The sequence below is a fragment of the Lissotriton helveticus genome, chromosome 7 (assembly GCF_964261635.1).
Source record: "Lissotriton helveticus chromosome 7, aLisHel1.1, whole genome shotgun sequence".
In the NCBI taxonomy this organism is placed as follows: Eukaryota; Metazoa; Chordata; class Amphibia; order Caudata; family Salamandridae; genus Lissotriton; species Lissotriton helveticus.
This window is the reverse complement of record NC_136068.1, coordinates 868,074,206-868,087,276: the sequence shown is the minus strand read 5'-3', so window position 1 is coordinate 868,087,276 and position 13,071 is coordinate 868,074,206. Positions and strand designations below refer to the sequence as shown.

The 13,071-nt window shown below is 39.2% G+C and overlaps 1 protein-coding gene across 1 annotated transcript in view; it reads left to right on the top strand.

Annotated features, from left to right (window-relative positions):
• Positions 1–13,071, top strand: part of WWC1 (WW and C2 domain containing 1) — a 385,050-nt gene that overhangs the window by 194,405 nt on the left and 177,574 nt on the right. Inside the window, exon 5 of the mRNA XM_078653391.1 lies at positions 234–313. Within this exon, the coding sequence (XP_078509517.1) occupies positions 234–313 (80 nt within the window). The remainder of the gene's footprint in view (positions 1–233; positions 314–13,071) is intronic.

Below are 13,071 nucleotides of genomic sequence, written 5' to 3'. Positions count from 1 at the left end.
CTACCTCGGACCCGATCCTGGTTGTCACGTCTTAGATAGGACTTCCTTGAATTATTATTTCCTGTTGGTTTGCTCAGGTTACTAGTCTCTATTTTTGCCTTAGGGACCTGCGGATTCTATGTTGTTTGTGATACATTCAACCCAAGGATTACTATGTCTTTTTTTTTAATTGCATTTTAAATTGTTACAGGAGGTGTATTTAGAACCTTTGTTCCACCATTCCCATTTTTCAGGTTAATAAACTCAAGAGAGAAGTTGTTTACATGCGGCAGGATCTGTTGTACAAAGAGAACGGCTATCAAACACTGAAGGAGTAAGTATTCAAGAGCTACAGTGCCTTATGTTCTAATATATTTCTATTAAATTTAACATGCAATGTAGTAGCAAACCTTAAATGCAATTCTTCATTGAGACTTTGAATGAACGAATCTACACAGCGGAAACTGCTGCCCACTTTGACTCTAGGTACATTAAACTCAGTTTAAAAAAAAATTTGGGATACTGAATGGCATGTACTGTAATGGGAAACATTGGTAAGGTGGCCAATGCATTTCCAATATTCCAAGAGGAAACTGAAAATTTGCAACCACCAAAGCGTAGACGCCATATACTTACAATAAAAATGAAAACAATGAAAAAAAATTACCTGATTTGACCGTTTTACTGCTGATGGTTTTTAAGTAACATACCTTTCAGTTGTAAATATGGTTATTATTATTTGTGATGGAGACAAGAATAAAACACTGCCTAACCAACCACTGAAATTGCAGCCATCTATAATTTTACAATGTCACTTAAACTATTTGGGACATTAACTTAAAAAAAGGAGACCAAAAAGAAATCACCTTTATACTGAACACCTGAAGTGCAAGAAAAAAAATTGCTTCTATTTAAATAATATAAAAATGAAGTCAATTAAATACTTTTTGCGATAGTTTCGTCACCTTAGCAAAAGGACATTTTTTGAGGCTGCTGTGAACAACGTGCACCAGCTTCGAGGTGTCACTCACGGTGACGGGAGCCAACGGGTGAAGTGGGATCCATTGACCCACGCTGTAAACTGTAGTGTGTGGAAGCAGAATGTGAATGATATAACAGAGCAATAGAAGAAGCCCTCTTCCAAGAACCCCTCTATGCATTTACACTATGTATTTAAAATAAAAAATAAGAGACTGGCTAAAGCTCTTTAACTGTCAGACTTATAAAACTGAATTCAGGCGCCTGTAAGTTGGTTGGTGCTTCCACATACGTTTGAGCAGTTACTTGAAATGTATTGAATGAGACCATCACCGAGGGGTTGGAAGCATGCCGTGTGGGAATAAAGTGGGCACATGAGAAAATACAATGCAGTGGCCAGAAAGATGGGGCTAGGAAGGAAACCAATGACTGCCTAGCCGACAAATTGTTTTGTGGTGACCCTGGTCCAGTAGCAACCTATGAGACTTTTTCAAACACTCTATCTCGTGAACTCAAATGTAAAGTGGTGGCCTTATGTAGCAGACTACTAAAAAGTATACAAAGGGAAAGGGATCCCATATTTTGTGAGCTGAAAAAACATTTTGGCTTTTCATGCTCCAGTACTTTAAACAAATGGTCTTCAATAAAAGTGGTAAATGTAAAGCAAAATCATGTAGGTAGGAAAGAAAGCTTAGCTTTTGTCATTAGATCCAAGACAACGCAAAAATGTCTGTTTACTTATTTTTCTATTGACCATTGTCAAAAGTACATGTTGTCTGTCAGGTTACACTACAAATTTGACATGAATGTGTGTCTATGGGTGTGTGTGTGCGTTTCTAGTGCTTTTTGTTTTGTTTAACCAAATTCTATTCAAATTTGTGTTTGAACATACAGTCTCCAAAACACTGTAGAGCAGGGGCAAAATCAGTTGTCACTGACATTTCTTCTTTTTTAGGCTTTTCAGCACATTTGGTCTGATCAGGCACATTCTATTGTCTTCAGTTTTGGTACAACTTTGTATTCATGTTATCTTTTGTCATATAACCTTTATCCATAGTTCAGCAATGAATGTACAATACTGTGCCATTGATTCATGCCTTTCACATACATTCAATCTGGTAGAGATGGAATGCATTGCACTCTTATGGGAAACATTGTTTCTAGTTGCATTTATCTTGGCAGATAATCCATTCCTGAATGTGTGCTAATATGTGATCCATGAGCTTAAAAATCCCTGCAGTGTCTTACTTTTGAGAAGGATCACCGGGGACCAGATCTTTTATTTTATTCATATGTTCAAAATCCACACCCATAATTGTGACATAATGTGCTCTTGTAATGTCAGTGGCTTCTGTGAGTATGAACCTTTGTATTCTTACCAGATAAATGGGATTTCCAGTATTTAATGTGTGACAGAGTATTCCTCTTGATCAACTTCCAACAGCTTCTTGAAGTAGGAGGATCCATCCTTCAGCAGCACATCTGTTCTCTCCATCCATTTGCACATGGATGTAGTGCATAAGCTTATAATGAATCTAAATCTAATCTAAGTTACAAATCTGGAAATCTTTCTCTGCTATTTGGCTTACTAAACAGTATCTAATCTAGGAAATTTCAAGGGCTCCTTTCTTTACTCACTCATTCCTCTTCTGTAAAAAACATCCCTTGAACCAGTTAATCCGCTTTGAATTTTTATTTAATTACCTTGTCTCGTGCTACTAATGATTGTTTTGGGTTTGTCTATTTAGATGGGTGGAAACTCTGTTTTGTGTTATGAAATAAAGCATACAGTTACCCTAGTGATGCATCAGTAAATAATAAAAACTAATGAACACGACAAATGTCTGGGAATTATATGCAAAGCTCAGCACACTTAGGATTACCATAAAAAAGAAGGATTTCTCAAAGCATTAATTACATTTTCCTACCTAATCTGTTGCTATGTACAGCAGACCTGATTCTCAAAGGTAAGTGACACTGTTAAATAGGTTTACACGTTGTACTAACTCTACTACTTTCAATATTTACTAACTCCAAGTGTAGACTTACTACAAAAGTTTAAGTTACATGTTTCCACCCTCAGAGTAATGCAGCTGTGTGTGTGGGTGACATCCCTCACTAGAATCCTGCTTTGCCAAACTCCTTTTACTCATCACTGATCCCTTTCCCTTTAGTAGTACGTCTGACCATTTTCTTACTCCCACCCTCCAGCCCCTCCCTGTTTTACTACTACAACACATACTTAAATATGCAGAGGTTCTGCAGTGTGGGCAGAAATCTCCACACATATAACTATACCCAGTGCAGAGTCATAAAACTGTACACGTAGTTAGTGAATTGCGAGTTAGAAACCTAGGAGTAACCATGGTTTCAGTCTTATCCTTGATACCTCATGCTAACAACTTCACAGAGAGTACCTTCTGCACAATGAAAGCACTACTTCGCACTCTCCCGTACCTTGCATGCCAACATAAACTGCAAGCCATCCTCACGCTCGTAATCTACAAGCTTGACTATTACAACAGTCTATACTTTGGGGCACCCACATTCATTATACGCAAAATACGAATCATCCAAAATTCTACTGCAAGGCTTCTTGTGTACCTTCACCCAAAGAGAGTGCATGACCCCAGTCCTGTAATAGCTCCGAGGGTGCATTGCCCAAGTCTCGCAATAGCTCCACTGGCTACCTATATCTAGAAATGCAGTGTTCTAGGCACTTTGAATTGCCCACTGTGCCTCCCAATGAAATGGACCGCTATACCTACAAGTTAAAATACAGAACAAAATGCTACAGGCGTTCACCATGTATCACCATACCACCTCACCTTCAGAAATCTGTAGGAGGCTTTCTGCTTTGGAATTCAATACCAGCCAGCATTAGAAGCACCCAGGAGCATATATTCTTCCGAAGACAGTTGAACCTTGTTTGTTTCCTAGATAACTATACCACCTGCATCCAGGCAATAGAACCCAGAAAACAGCTACACCCTGAAGTGCAATCCACAGCTTACAACCCAAGAACTGCAAACAAATCAACCAGAAAACTGCTTTCATCATGCAGATAAGCAAGAAGTGCTGACTTATGATTTGCCATGGCATTACATAATTTTGTACTTCCAAATACAACTCTTATGGCTCACAAAAAATACTAAAACCATGATCTGCAGTGGTCAGCAACTAATTGTAACATATACCTGCTAAATTCACATAATACATATCTGCTATGAAGGTTGTCCATCACCAGCACTGTACTGGCAAAAAAACACGCACCACCTAAACAACAGGCATGGAATAACTGATGAGATATGATACACATTACTTTACAGTTTTGGAAGCCTTTAATATAGTCCATTCGCTGTTGGTCCCATATATCTATACAATCTGCAGGCATGTGGAATTTAATAAATATCTACTTGCCCATGGGACAGGCTCCTTCATAAATGTTCTTGTTTCTTTGTCTTCATTTTATTTATTTGATTTCTGCACAATAATAATTGTCCCTCCACCCCCAAGCAGACAAATTCCACAAATATAACCAGTCAATAACGCAGTTGACAGTACATAATTCTATAAAGTGCATCAAGTACATACTTCTATAAACGACATCAGATGTATGAAAGGAAGGAAGGATAAAAACTCTTAGACAAGTACATAAATATATAGAAATCCACAAGATGCACATCAGCACCTTGAATCCTACCCCAGTGTGGTCAGGTCTGTATTCCCCTATTACTCCCAGTGGCACTTATCAGTTCCCAATTGCTAAGGGGGAACCAGATATAAAAAAAAATCCAAGCCTTCTTGCTTTTTCGAGTATATATTGCCCTTTTCAGTTAATAGACTGATAATAGATGCGCAAACCATTGATGGACTACCGGAGGGGAGGGATCAAGCCAGGCTATAGTCAAACATAACCTAAAAATGTCCAGAGCGACAAACATAAAGGGTTGGGCATCAGTTAGAACTATGTCATCATGAACCCCTAGTAACATTAACCGAGGGGACAAAATAGTATATATCCCTAGTTTATTTGCCAAAACTCAATAATCCCAGCATTAAGCCCATCTAGAGCTGGGCAGCTGGCCAACATGTGACCTATATCCACTCCATATTCCTTACATCTTGGACAATTTGTCCCTGTAGTCCCACCCCATTTAGCAATTTTTATATACAGGTTAAAATAAGTTTGAAAATGTTGATCCTGTAAATTAGCCTGGGATTAAAAACATCTGAGCACCTTCTAGGGACTTAGCCAGGTCGCTAGTTTGAGCATTAGTCTCATCTCCCCAACCCTTTGAATGTTTGACCAGATCGTCTTGCATTGTTTAATTCAAATCCGTATAAGACCCCAATCTGGGTATTATCAGCAATAATCAACTCTATAGCCTCTATCTTGTCAAATCCCATCACTCCATCTCATTTCTTCCATAAAAAAATCCCTGATCTGTAGGTATTTAAAAAAAAAATCCTTATGCTCAAGCTTGAAATGTTGTCAAATAATATCAAATGTCTTTATCCAATTTGTGATAAAAAAAATCCCCCAGCCTAAATAGCACGAGTCACCCATTTGCTAACATATGTATCCCAAAACTTTCCGGTAAAAGTGGGTTGCCATGTATTGAAGTATAGTATTTAAATCTACCCAGACCTATTCTTTTACAGACTTTACCCCATTTGCGGAAAGCCACCATTAAAACTGTAAACCGGACTCTCTGTAAGTATCCGAATTCGGTTTGCCGAAGAAGACACCCCTTCTTTGGGTGTTCATAAACTTTCTTGTGCTGTAAAGCAATCCATTTGTCCCTTTTGGTGCCATGTAGTGCGGTGACAAATTATGGCAGCAATCTCGTTATATAAGATCTCAGCTAAAAGCCTCTCCGATTAAGCCTGAGCTCATACTATAGTAGGGTTCGAATACTAGCAAGTCACTTATTTCGCCTTTTTTCCGCAGATCTACATACTGAGGCTAGAGGTAGACGTAAGCAATTGTTTCAGGGCCGGAATGCCCTTTTTGGTCTTTGCAAACCCACTGACTTGCATGTTTTAAGTGTTTTAACAAGCACTTCTGTAGTCTTCTCCCATACGGAGAAAGATAGAAAATTTACAGCTGACAAGGACAGAAGTAAAACTTCGTCCTTGGTTGGGAAAAATGGGGTTGGAGGAAAGGTGAACTTGTAAACGCTTAGCAGATTTTCGCATGAGCAAATCTACACATGTATATTTGCTTGTGCTAAAGTGCAGTCCACAAATAATTTCTAGGCGTACCATATAATGGCCTACTTCTGTACATCCTTGTCAATTTATGAACACCATAAACGTAAGGACATATACCATGCATGCAAATTTAGGTCTGGCGTTAACCAAGACCACCTTGTTTTTATTAAAATTCTATCTCAATCTGTATGTCAGCTGCCTTCACTATGAGTGACAGCAATCTGCTCTTTCACAACAGCTCGGCACACAAAATTGTTTTGTTGAGTGACAGGGACTATTGTGGTAATGTGTATTTTTTTAGACCAAAAATAAATGTGAGTGTTTTGCTAATGGTTGTTATAATGGTGAGGTCCTGGCAGCTCCCACAACATTAAAGTTTCATGCACTTTTGTGATTTTCTTTAAGAATTGGACCTCAAATTAGGTCTGGCGTTAACCAAGACCTTTTGATTTATTAAAATTCCATCTTAATCTGTATGTCGGCTACCTTCACTATGAGTGACAGCAATCTGCTCTTTCACAACAACTCGGCCCAAAAATAGTTTTGTTCAGTGCCAGGGACTATTGTGGTAATGTGTATTTTTTTAAACCAAAAAATATTTTTGTTTTTTGCCAATGTTTGTTATAATGGCGAGGTCCCGGCAGTAAAACACACAAGATGATGGACGGAATGTTGCACAATGGCAAAACATTCACCCCCAGTCACAGATCTGGGTTTAATCCATCAGTGTTTTGCTCACCAAGCCACCCCAGTTCAGACATGGCCATATGCAAATCAGTCTTGACCCTGTGCCTCATGGGAACAGTCCAGCCCGAACTGCCAAGCCATGTCTTCCCTGGACCGCAATCAAGCATCCTAGGACCGGTTTCTGGCTATCAGCCGTCTTCAGCCAGGATAGCTTGACTCCAGTGGCGTAGTGAGCACGGGACCCATGTCTGGGCATACCCTTGCCACATAGGGTGAACAGCAAAACACACAAGATGATGGACGGAATGTTGCACAGTGGCAAAACATTCACCACCAGTCACAGATCTGGGTTTAATCCATCGTTATTTTGCTCACCAAGCCACCCCAGTTCAGACATGGCCATATGCAAATCAGTCTTGACCCTGTGCCTCATGGGAACAGTCCAGCCCGAACTGCCAAGCCATGTATTCCCTGGACCGGAATCAAGCATCCTAGGACTGGTTTCCGGTTATCAGCCGTCTTCAGCCAGGATAGCTTGACTCCAGTGGCGTAGTGAGCATGGGACCCACGTCTGGGCATACCCTTCCCACATAGGGTGAACAGCAAAACACACAAGATGATGGACGGAATGTTTAAAAATGCATAGGCATTCTTATAGGTCCGCTTAACAAATGTAAACAGTTGTTATGGTTAAAATATATATATATATATATATATATATATATATATATATATATATATATATATATATATATATCAAATAACTTGTATGTAGACTATGCACTGACATACATACATGTTAAACATAAAATATATATATTATGTTTAGCATATATGTATGTCAGTGCACAGTTTACATATAAGTTATTTGATTATATGCTATGGGTCTCTGTTTTATTTTATATATCACTGTCTAAATATGATAATAATTATTGTATCTAGGAGTGCGACACTAATGGAATATTAAGAAAAATATAACATAAACAAATAAATATAAAGGCATTTAAAAAAACATAACATTTCCCCATAAATACGCTTTATGTACAACAGCACTTGAAAGTCTGTGTTTCTAACTATTTATCCATACATGTTCATATGAGACTTGATATATTACTACTTTATATCTCTTAATTATTTTCAATATATCTATACTTTTCTATGTTATGTAGCTATATATTTATTACTCCTACTGTAGAAAAAAACGTTCAACTCTTTCCAGTTCATTACTCTCTCATCCTATACCACTGTCAATATATCCTCTGCCTACATTCGCTGACTTATCCGAAACCTCATTGTACTACTGTGATCTCACTAATAACCCTCTCTAAATCTTCCCTCCTTTATTCCTCCTTTGACTCATCCTAAACCTTGTTTTACTACTATGATCCTTCAAATAACACTTTCTCGAGTCTTGCCTCCTCTATCCCTCCTTTATCAAAATTAATCCAACTAACAGGCTCACATGTCTACTGCTAGAAGTAACAGTTTCTATTTCCCAATACAAATTCACCACTAATCCACTTTGGGTTCCGGGATAGTGTTCTACCTGCTAAAAAGCGCTTCAGTGCCTCATCAGTATGCATTATATAAACACAATTGTAATTACAACTGCAATGTGTAGTGTAGTGTAGTTCCTATTATCCCAATAGGCTGTGCGCATTGGAATAATACCTTCAATAGTATAGGCCTAGACCAGACGTTAACTAGGTCTTCTATTGTCGATATTAGACTTAAAGTTTTGGGTTTGCCAGCTAGCTCAGAGTTCACTAGAAACTTTCTCGAATAGGCAAGGAGGAGTTGAACCTCCCTGGATAGACAAGAAGGGATTTAGTTTCTGACAACCATAGAACATGACAACTTTGCTCTCCCCTAATCAAGAGTGTATCTCTAGAGTGGTGTGAAAACAAAAGACAACTTATTTTACTCAGTCAGTACGTGCATTCTTAGTTTCACCAGATTGTAGAGAAAAGGAAGAGACGGGCGTGTTCAATAAAAGATGGTATTTATTGATCAGTCTCTTTTCTCATACAAGAGAAATGGATCGATATTATCGCAATACTTATGGTTAAGTAAAGTGCATACAATAAAAGCAGAAGTATAAAATAATACTGTAAAAACATTTATATGGTTTCTAAGCCATAAGGTGGTTTAAAATGGATAAAATAGATACATACACATATACATTTGACTAATCGTACTCAACTGGTGTTTCTAACTACGCCTACCCCAGTGTACCTGACCTAAGCCTAATACGTGGGCGGGAATAGAAAGTAGCAGTTTAAGTTAAGTTTGTTTTGCCAAGTGACTGACTCAAGAATTCTCTGCAAGGGGTTATTCAGTTCTGTACCTGGAATCTAGGATGGTTGAGGGATGGTATCTCTCGTCTCTGGTCTCGATATTCCAAGCTGCCTGCGAGGGCTGCTCGGAAGCGCCGGAGCTGGATTTCTCGGCAGGAGAAAGCAGCGTCTCGTTCTCAGCGCGTCAGGAAGGCGGGGCTGCGCCAGCGGGGTCTGCTCTGCTCTGGGCTTCGGCAAGTCTGGCTGCTCCGATCTCGTCACCACCGCGTGTGTTTGCTTAAGGCAATACCGGTAATATTTATACCTGTAAGGTGCCGAGATTGACGTAAGGATGGACATAGATACGTCAATAAGGATGTCATACGAACTGGTCGTTAGCACATTCTTTTGCTGAAGTTCTCGGTGAAATCAAAACAATGGCCGCAGGGTTTTTCCCAGGTTGTCATAGGTTTGATTTGTTTTGAGAACTCCGTATGCCTTATCAGGGGCTGGAGGAATATTGCTTGTCTAATTAGATGGCAAGCGTTATGACCTAATCAGATAACACGTTCCTGTGCCGTGGTGTGGCTTAATCAGATAACGGTTTCTGCATCATGGGATGGCTGCTAGTTAACTTGTTAACCAGATCAGGGTCAGGAATAGGGGGATCGATACAGAACCTATAGGAATACATCACACCCACTCCACGCTAACTATGGCCATATTTACGAATCTAGGCATAGTAAAACATACTGTAGAGTATCGTGTATACCTTACCACCCCAAAATACATATAATGCATTTCGAAATTATCTAATATACGGAAAAAGCAGTCACATGTATTATATGCACTCACCCTGTAGAATAATGCTAAAGTAATCACGCACATGTATACACTATTGCTAAGTTGTATATGAGAATTTACACATGAAATGGCTCTTAATACAGAAAAAAAGTTCGAGACCACTTCATCACAGAATAAAATTAATTATGAACATACCAGCGGGCAGCTAATGTCTATAAAGCTTCTAAAAATAGAAATTTTAGTTCTCTAAGAATAGTTCTTACTTTAAGCAGATGATTAGTGTCCCGAAAAATCGTAAAAATATTTTGGGGCTGCTGAAAAAATTGCCGTCCGTGAACTGGAGGGGAAACTGTTCATGTAATTTCATCATTAAAGTTGAAGGCCAAATTCAGGGTGTTGGGAACGCCGTGTGCTAGCTTGCTCAAAAGTCTCTATTTCTGCTCTGGTGAGAACATCATATCATTTAGACTGTCGAAAAAGCTGTCAACAGCTTCCTGGGAGAGTTCCACTAACTCGGAAAAAGGTGTAACCATGCATTCGTGCGCATGATTGTCTCCATTGACGTTTTGATTAGTATTGCTGACAGAAGGTTGTACCTGATCGATGCTGCTTTCATCTTGAACTTCACTACCCCTTAATCGTAGTGGTGAAGTTTCCACGAATGCCGTCATCAGGATCGGTAGCCGTTGAGGGCAGCACAAAGCATGAGCCGTTATTGGACTCAACAATGTTTCTGCATCCATTGGCGCATCTGATTGTAGTGTCAGACAGGTGTCCAACACGCATTCTTCTCCGCACAGCAAGCACCTTAATACAGGTAAAACACATCGATGCCACATTGGTCGAAATGAAAGAAACCAAGTCATGTTCAGGTCTCTAAGCCGGGAAAGTCCCAGGATTTTTGATATCCGGTCCCGGTATCCAATGGCTCGGATTGTTTCTTCCCTTGTCGCAGGTGTTTTGTCTGTGACATGATTTGCCATAACGAAATATAAGGACTAAGAATAGGATTCCTGCAATTAGTCCCAAAATGAGGGGAAGTCCAGCAAAAATCGAATGGACGAAATCTGGAAAAATACCCAGTATGGCTTTGAATGGTGTTAATGCCATTGAAAATACTGTCTTAAATACTTTTGAGACTCCACTGGTATCAGAAATATTTAAGATTTCATTCAGGATTTCTGCGAAATGTATGGGGGAATTATTTGATAACAATGAGTGAATCTCTGCAGTCGTCCTTGCGACTAGGAGATCATACGTTTCTTTTGATGACGTGAGCCTGGTCGGCGTCTGAAGAAGCACTGTTTTCATTCTGCTTAAAGTATCTATTCGAATAGAAGTAATTTTCAAGTTAGGCCATGCCCTTGCCTCCCTGCCTGGAAAGGAGCTGGGGAACAATAAGCGTCCACAGCACTTGACCTTCTCAGTCGTAGTTACGAGATAAGGAGTCCCGGGCAGTAGACTACAACATCTGCGGTCCATAATTAGAATGTAACTCCCATTATAGAGTCTTTGAAAAAATGGTTCTATCTCTGTTGCAGGTGTGCCTAGCTGGTGACATGAAAGGTTATTTGAGTTCCCTTCACAGGCTCCATGCAAACTAATTCCATTACACAGAAGTGTACCGCTTAGTGACATCGCACAATTATTGCCACTAAGAAACACTTTCTGTCCTTTATTACTGACACATGCATGTGAATAGGGCAAGTTCCATGTTGTCTTAATGTACCCTTTTTCCAATTTTTCGTACATGCCAGCCTGTATATATTTTTGGCAGTATTGAAACCTGAAGGTTGATATTGGAATATTAATTATCCCATGTATTATCCATTCACTGACAGGTCGTTCTGACATTGTCACTGGTAATCTCTCGAGTTTCTCAATGCTCAGGATTGTATAATCAGCACCCTTCTGTGCCATACTGATTTGTTTATCAGTAAGGTTAAAGATATTGAATAGTGACGTTGTGTTGATTAAACGCCAAGGCACATAGCCTGAACGCATATTTTGTAACGTCCAGCCAAGCTGTACAATAGAACGCAATTGAGACTGACCGTGTTGTAACAACAGTAAGTCTTGCGATATTATGTTGATTGCTGAAGACACAATGCTGTCCAGAGAAAAAATTCTGGAGGACAGAGTCATTAACCCATTGTCCACTACAGAAAGTGATTTTTCCAAATTAATACGGTCAATTTCCCGTATACTTTCTGCTGTCTCAATTTGAGTAACCTTCCAGGCCTCGTTGTAAGCTGCATATACAGAGGCTGCTATGAAGCGTTTTTGACGCTGTTTGCGCGGTCCCATAATGAAATCACGCAAGTCAGCACCATCAGTAAGTAAAGTTAGGTGTTGCTTAATTTCTGTCAGTGTGGAAGTTTGTAGCCATTGAAGGCATAATTTGCCCACACTGTAGGTGGTTATTATCCCTGGGTGTTGTCTTTGGGAATATCTAGGGTCTGGCCTGGTCAATGTGAACCCCTGTGTTTTGTTCAGGAATCTATCTTGACAGTTATTAGTGTCTGTGGGCCAGATCAACCATTGTTTCCAATCAGGATGTGTTCTGTTTTGGTTTAGTACATAGTTTACGTCTATCTCTTCATCTGTAGAGCTATTGCTGTTCATTGTTGGCTTTGGAATAGACGGTTTATTTAAGTCTTTGATTTTGGCTAAGCCAAGACAGGTGGTTTGTTGAACAGTGTCATTTAAAAATATAATTTGTTCTGGGATCATGCAGGCTCTAAACAATGATTCTATACCTTGTACTTGCCATTCTTTTGTACCCCAAACACTTTTTACTTCAACATTTTTGTCCCAATAATCAAAACCAAAAGTATTCATTTGTTCAAAAAATGAGTCTGAATATATCAATTTTGTGTTTGTTATCATGGTCTTTGTCCCTGTCTTATTTGACAATTTGAAATAAAATGTTTCAGCATTACTTGTGTTGAACCCTGAAAAGTATGAATATTTGTCATAAAAGGTTCTTGAGCTTCCTTTTGGAGGGGTTGCACAATGTTCCCATTGATTATAATTTAAAACATTTCTAGGTTGTGCCGATTTATGTAAAAAATGGTTACCATAGTGGTTGTAATAGTGCATACTATCATAATTAGTCGAACCCTGCAAA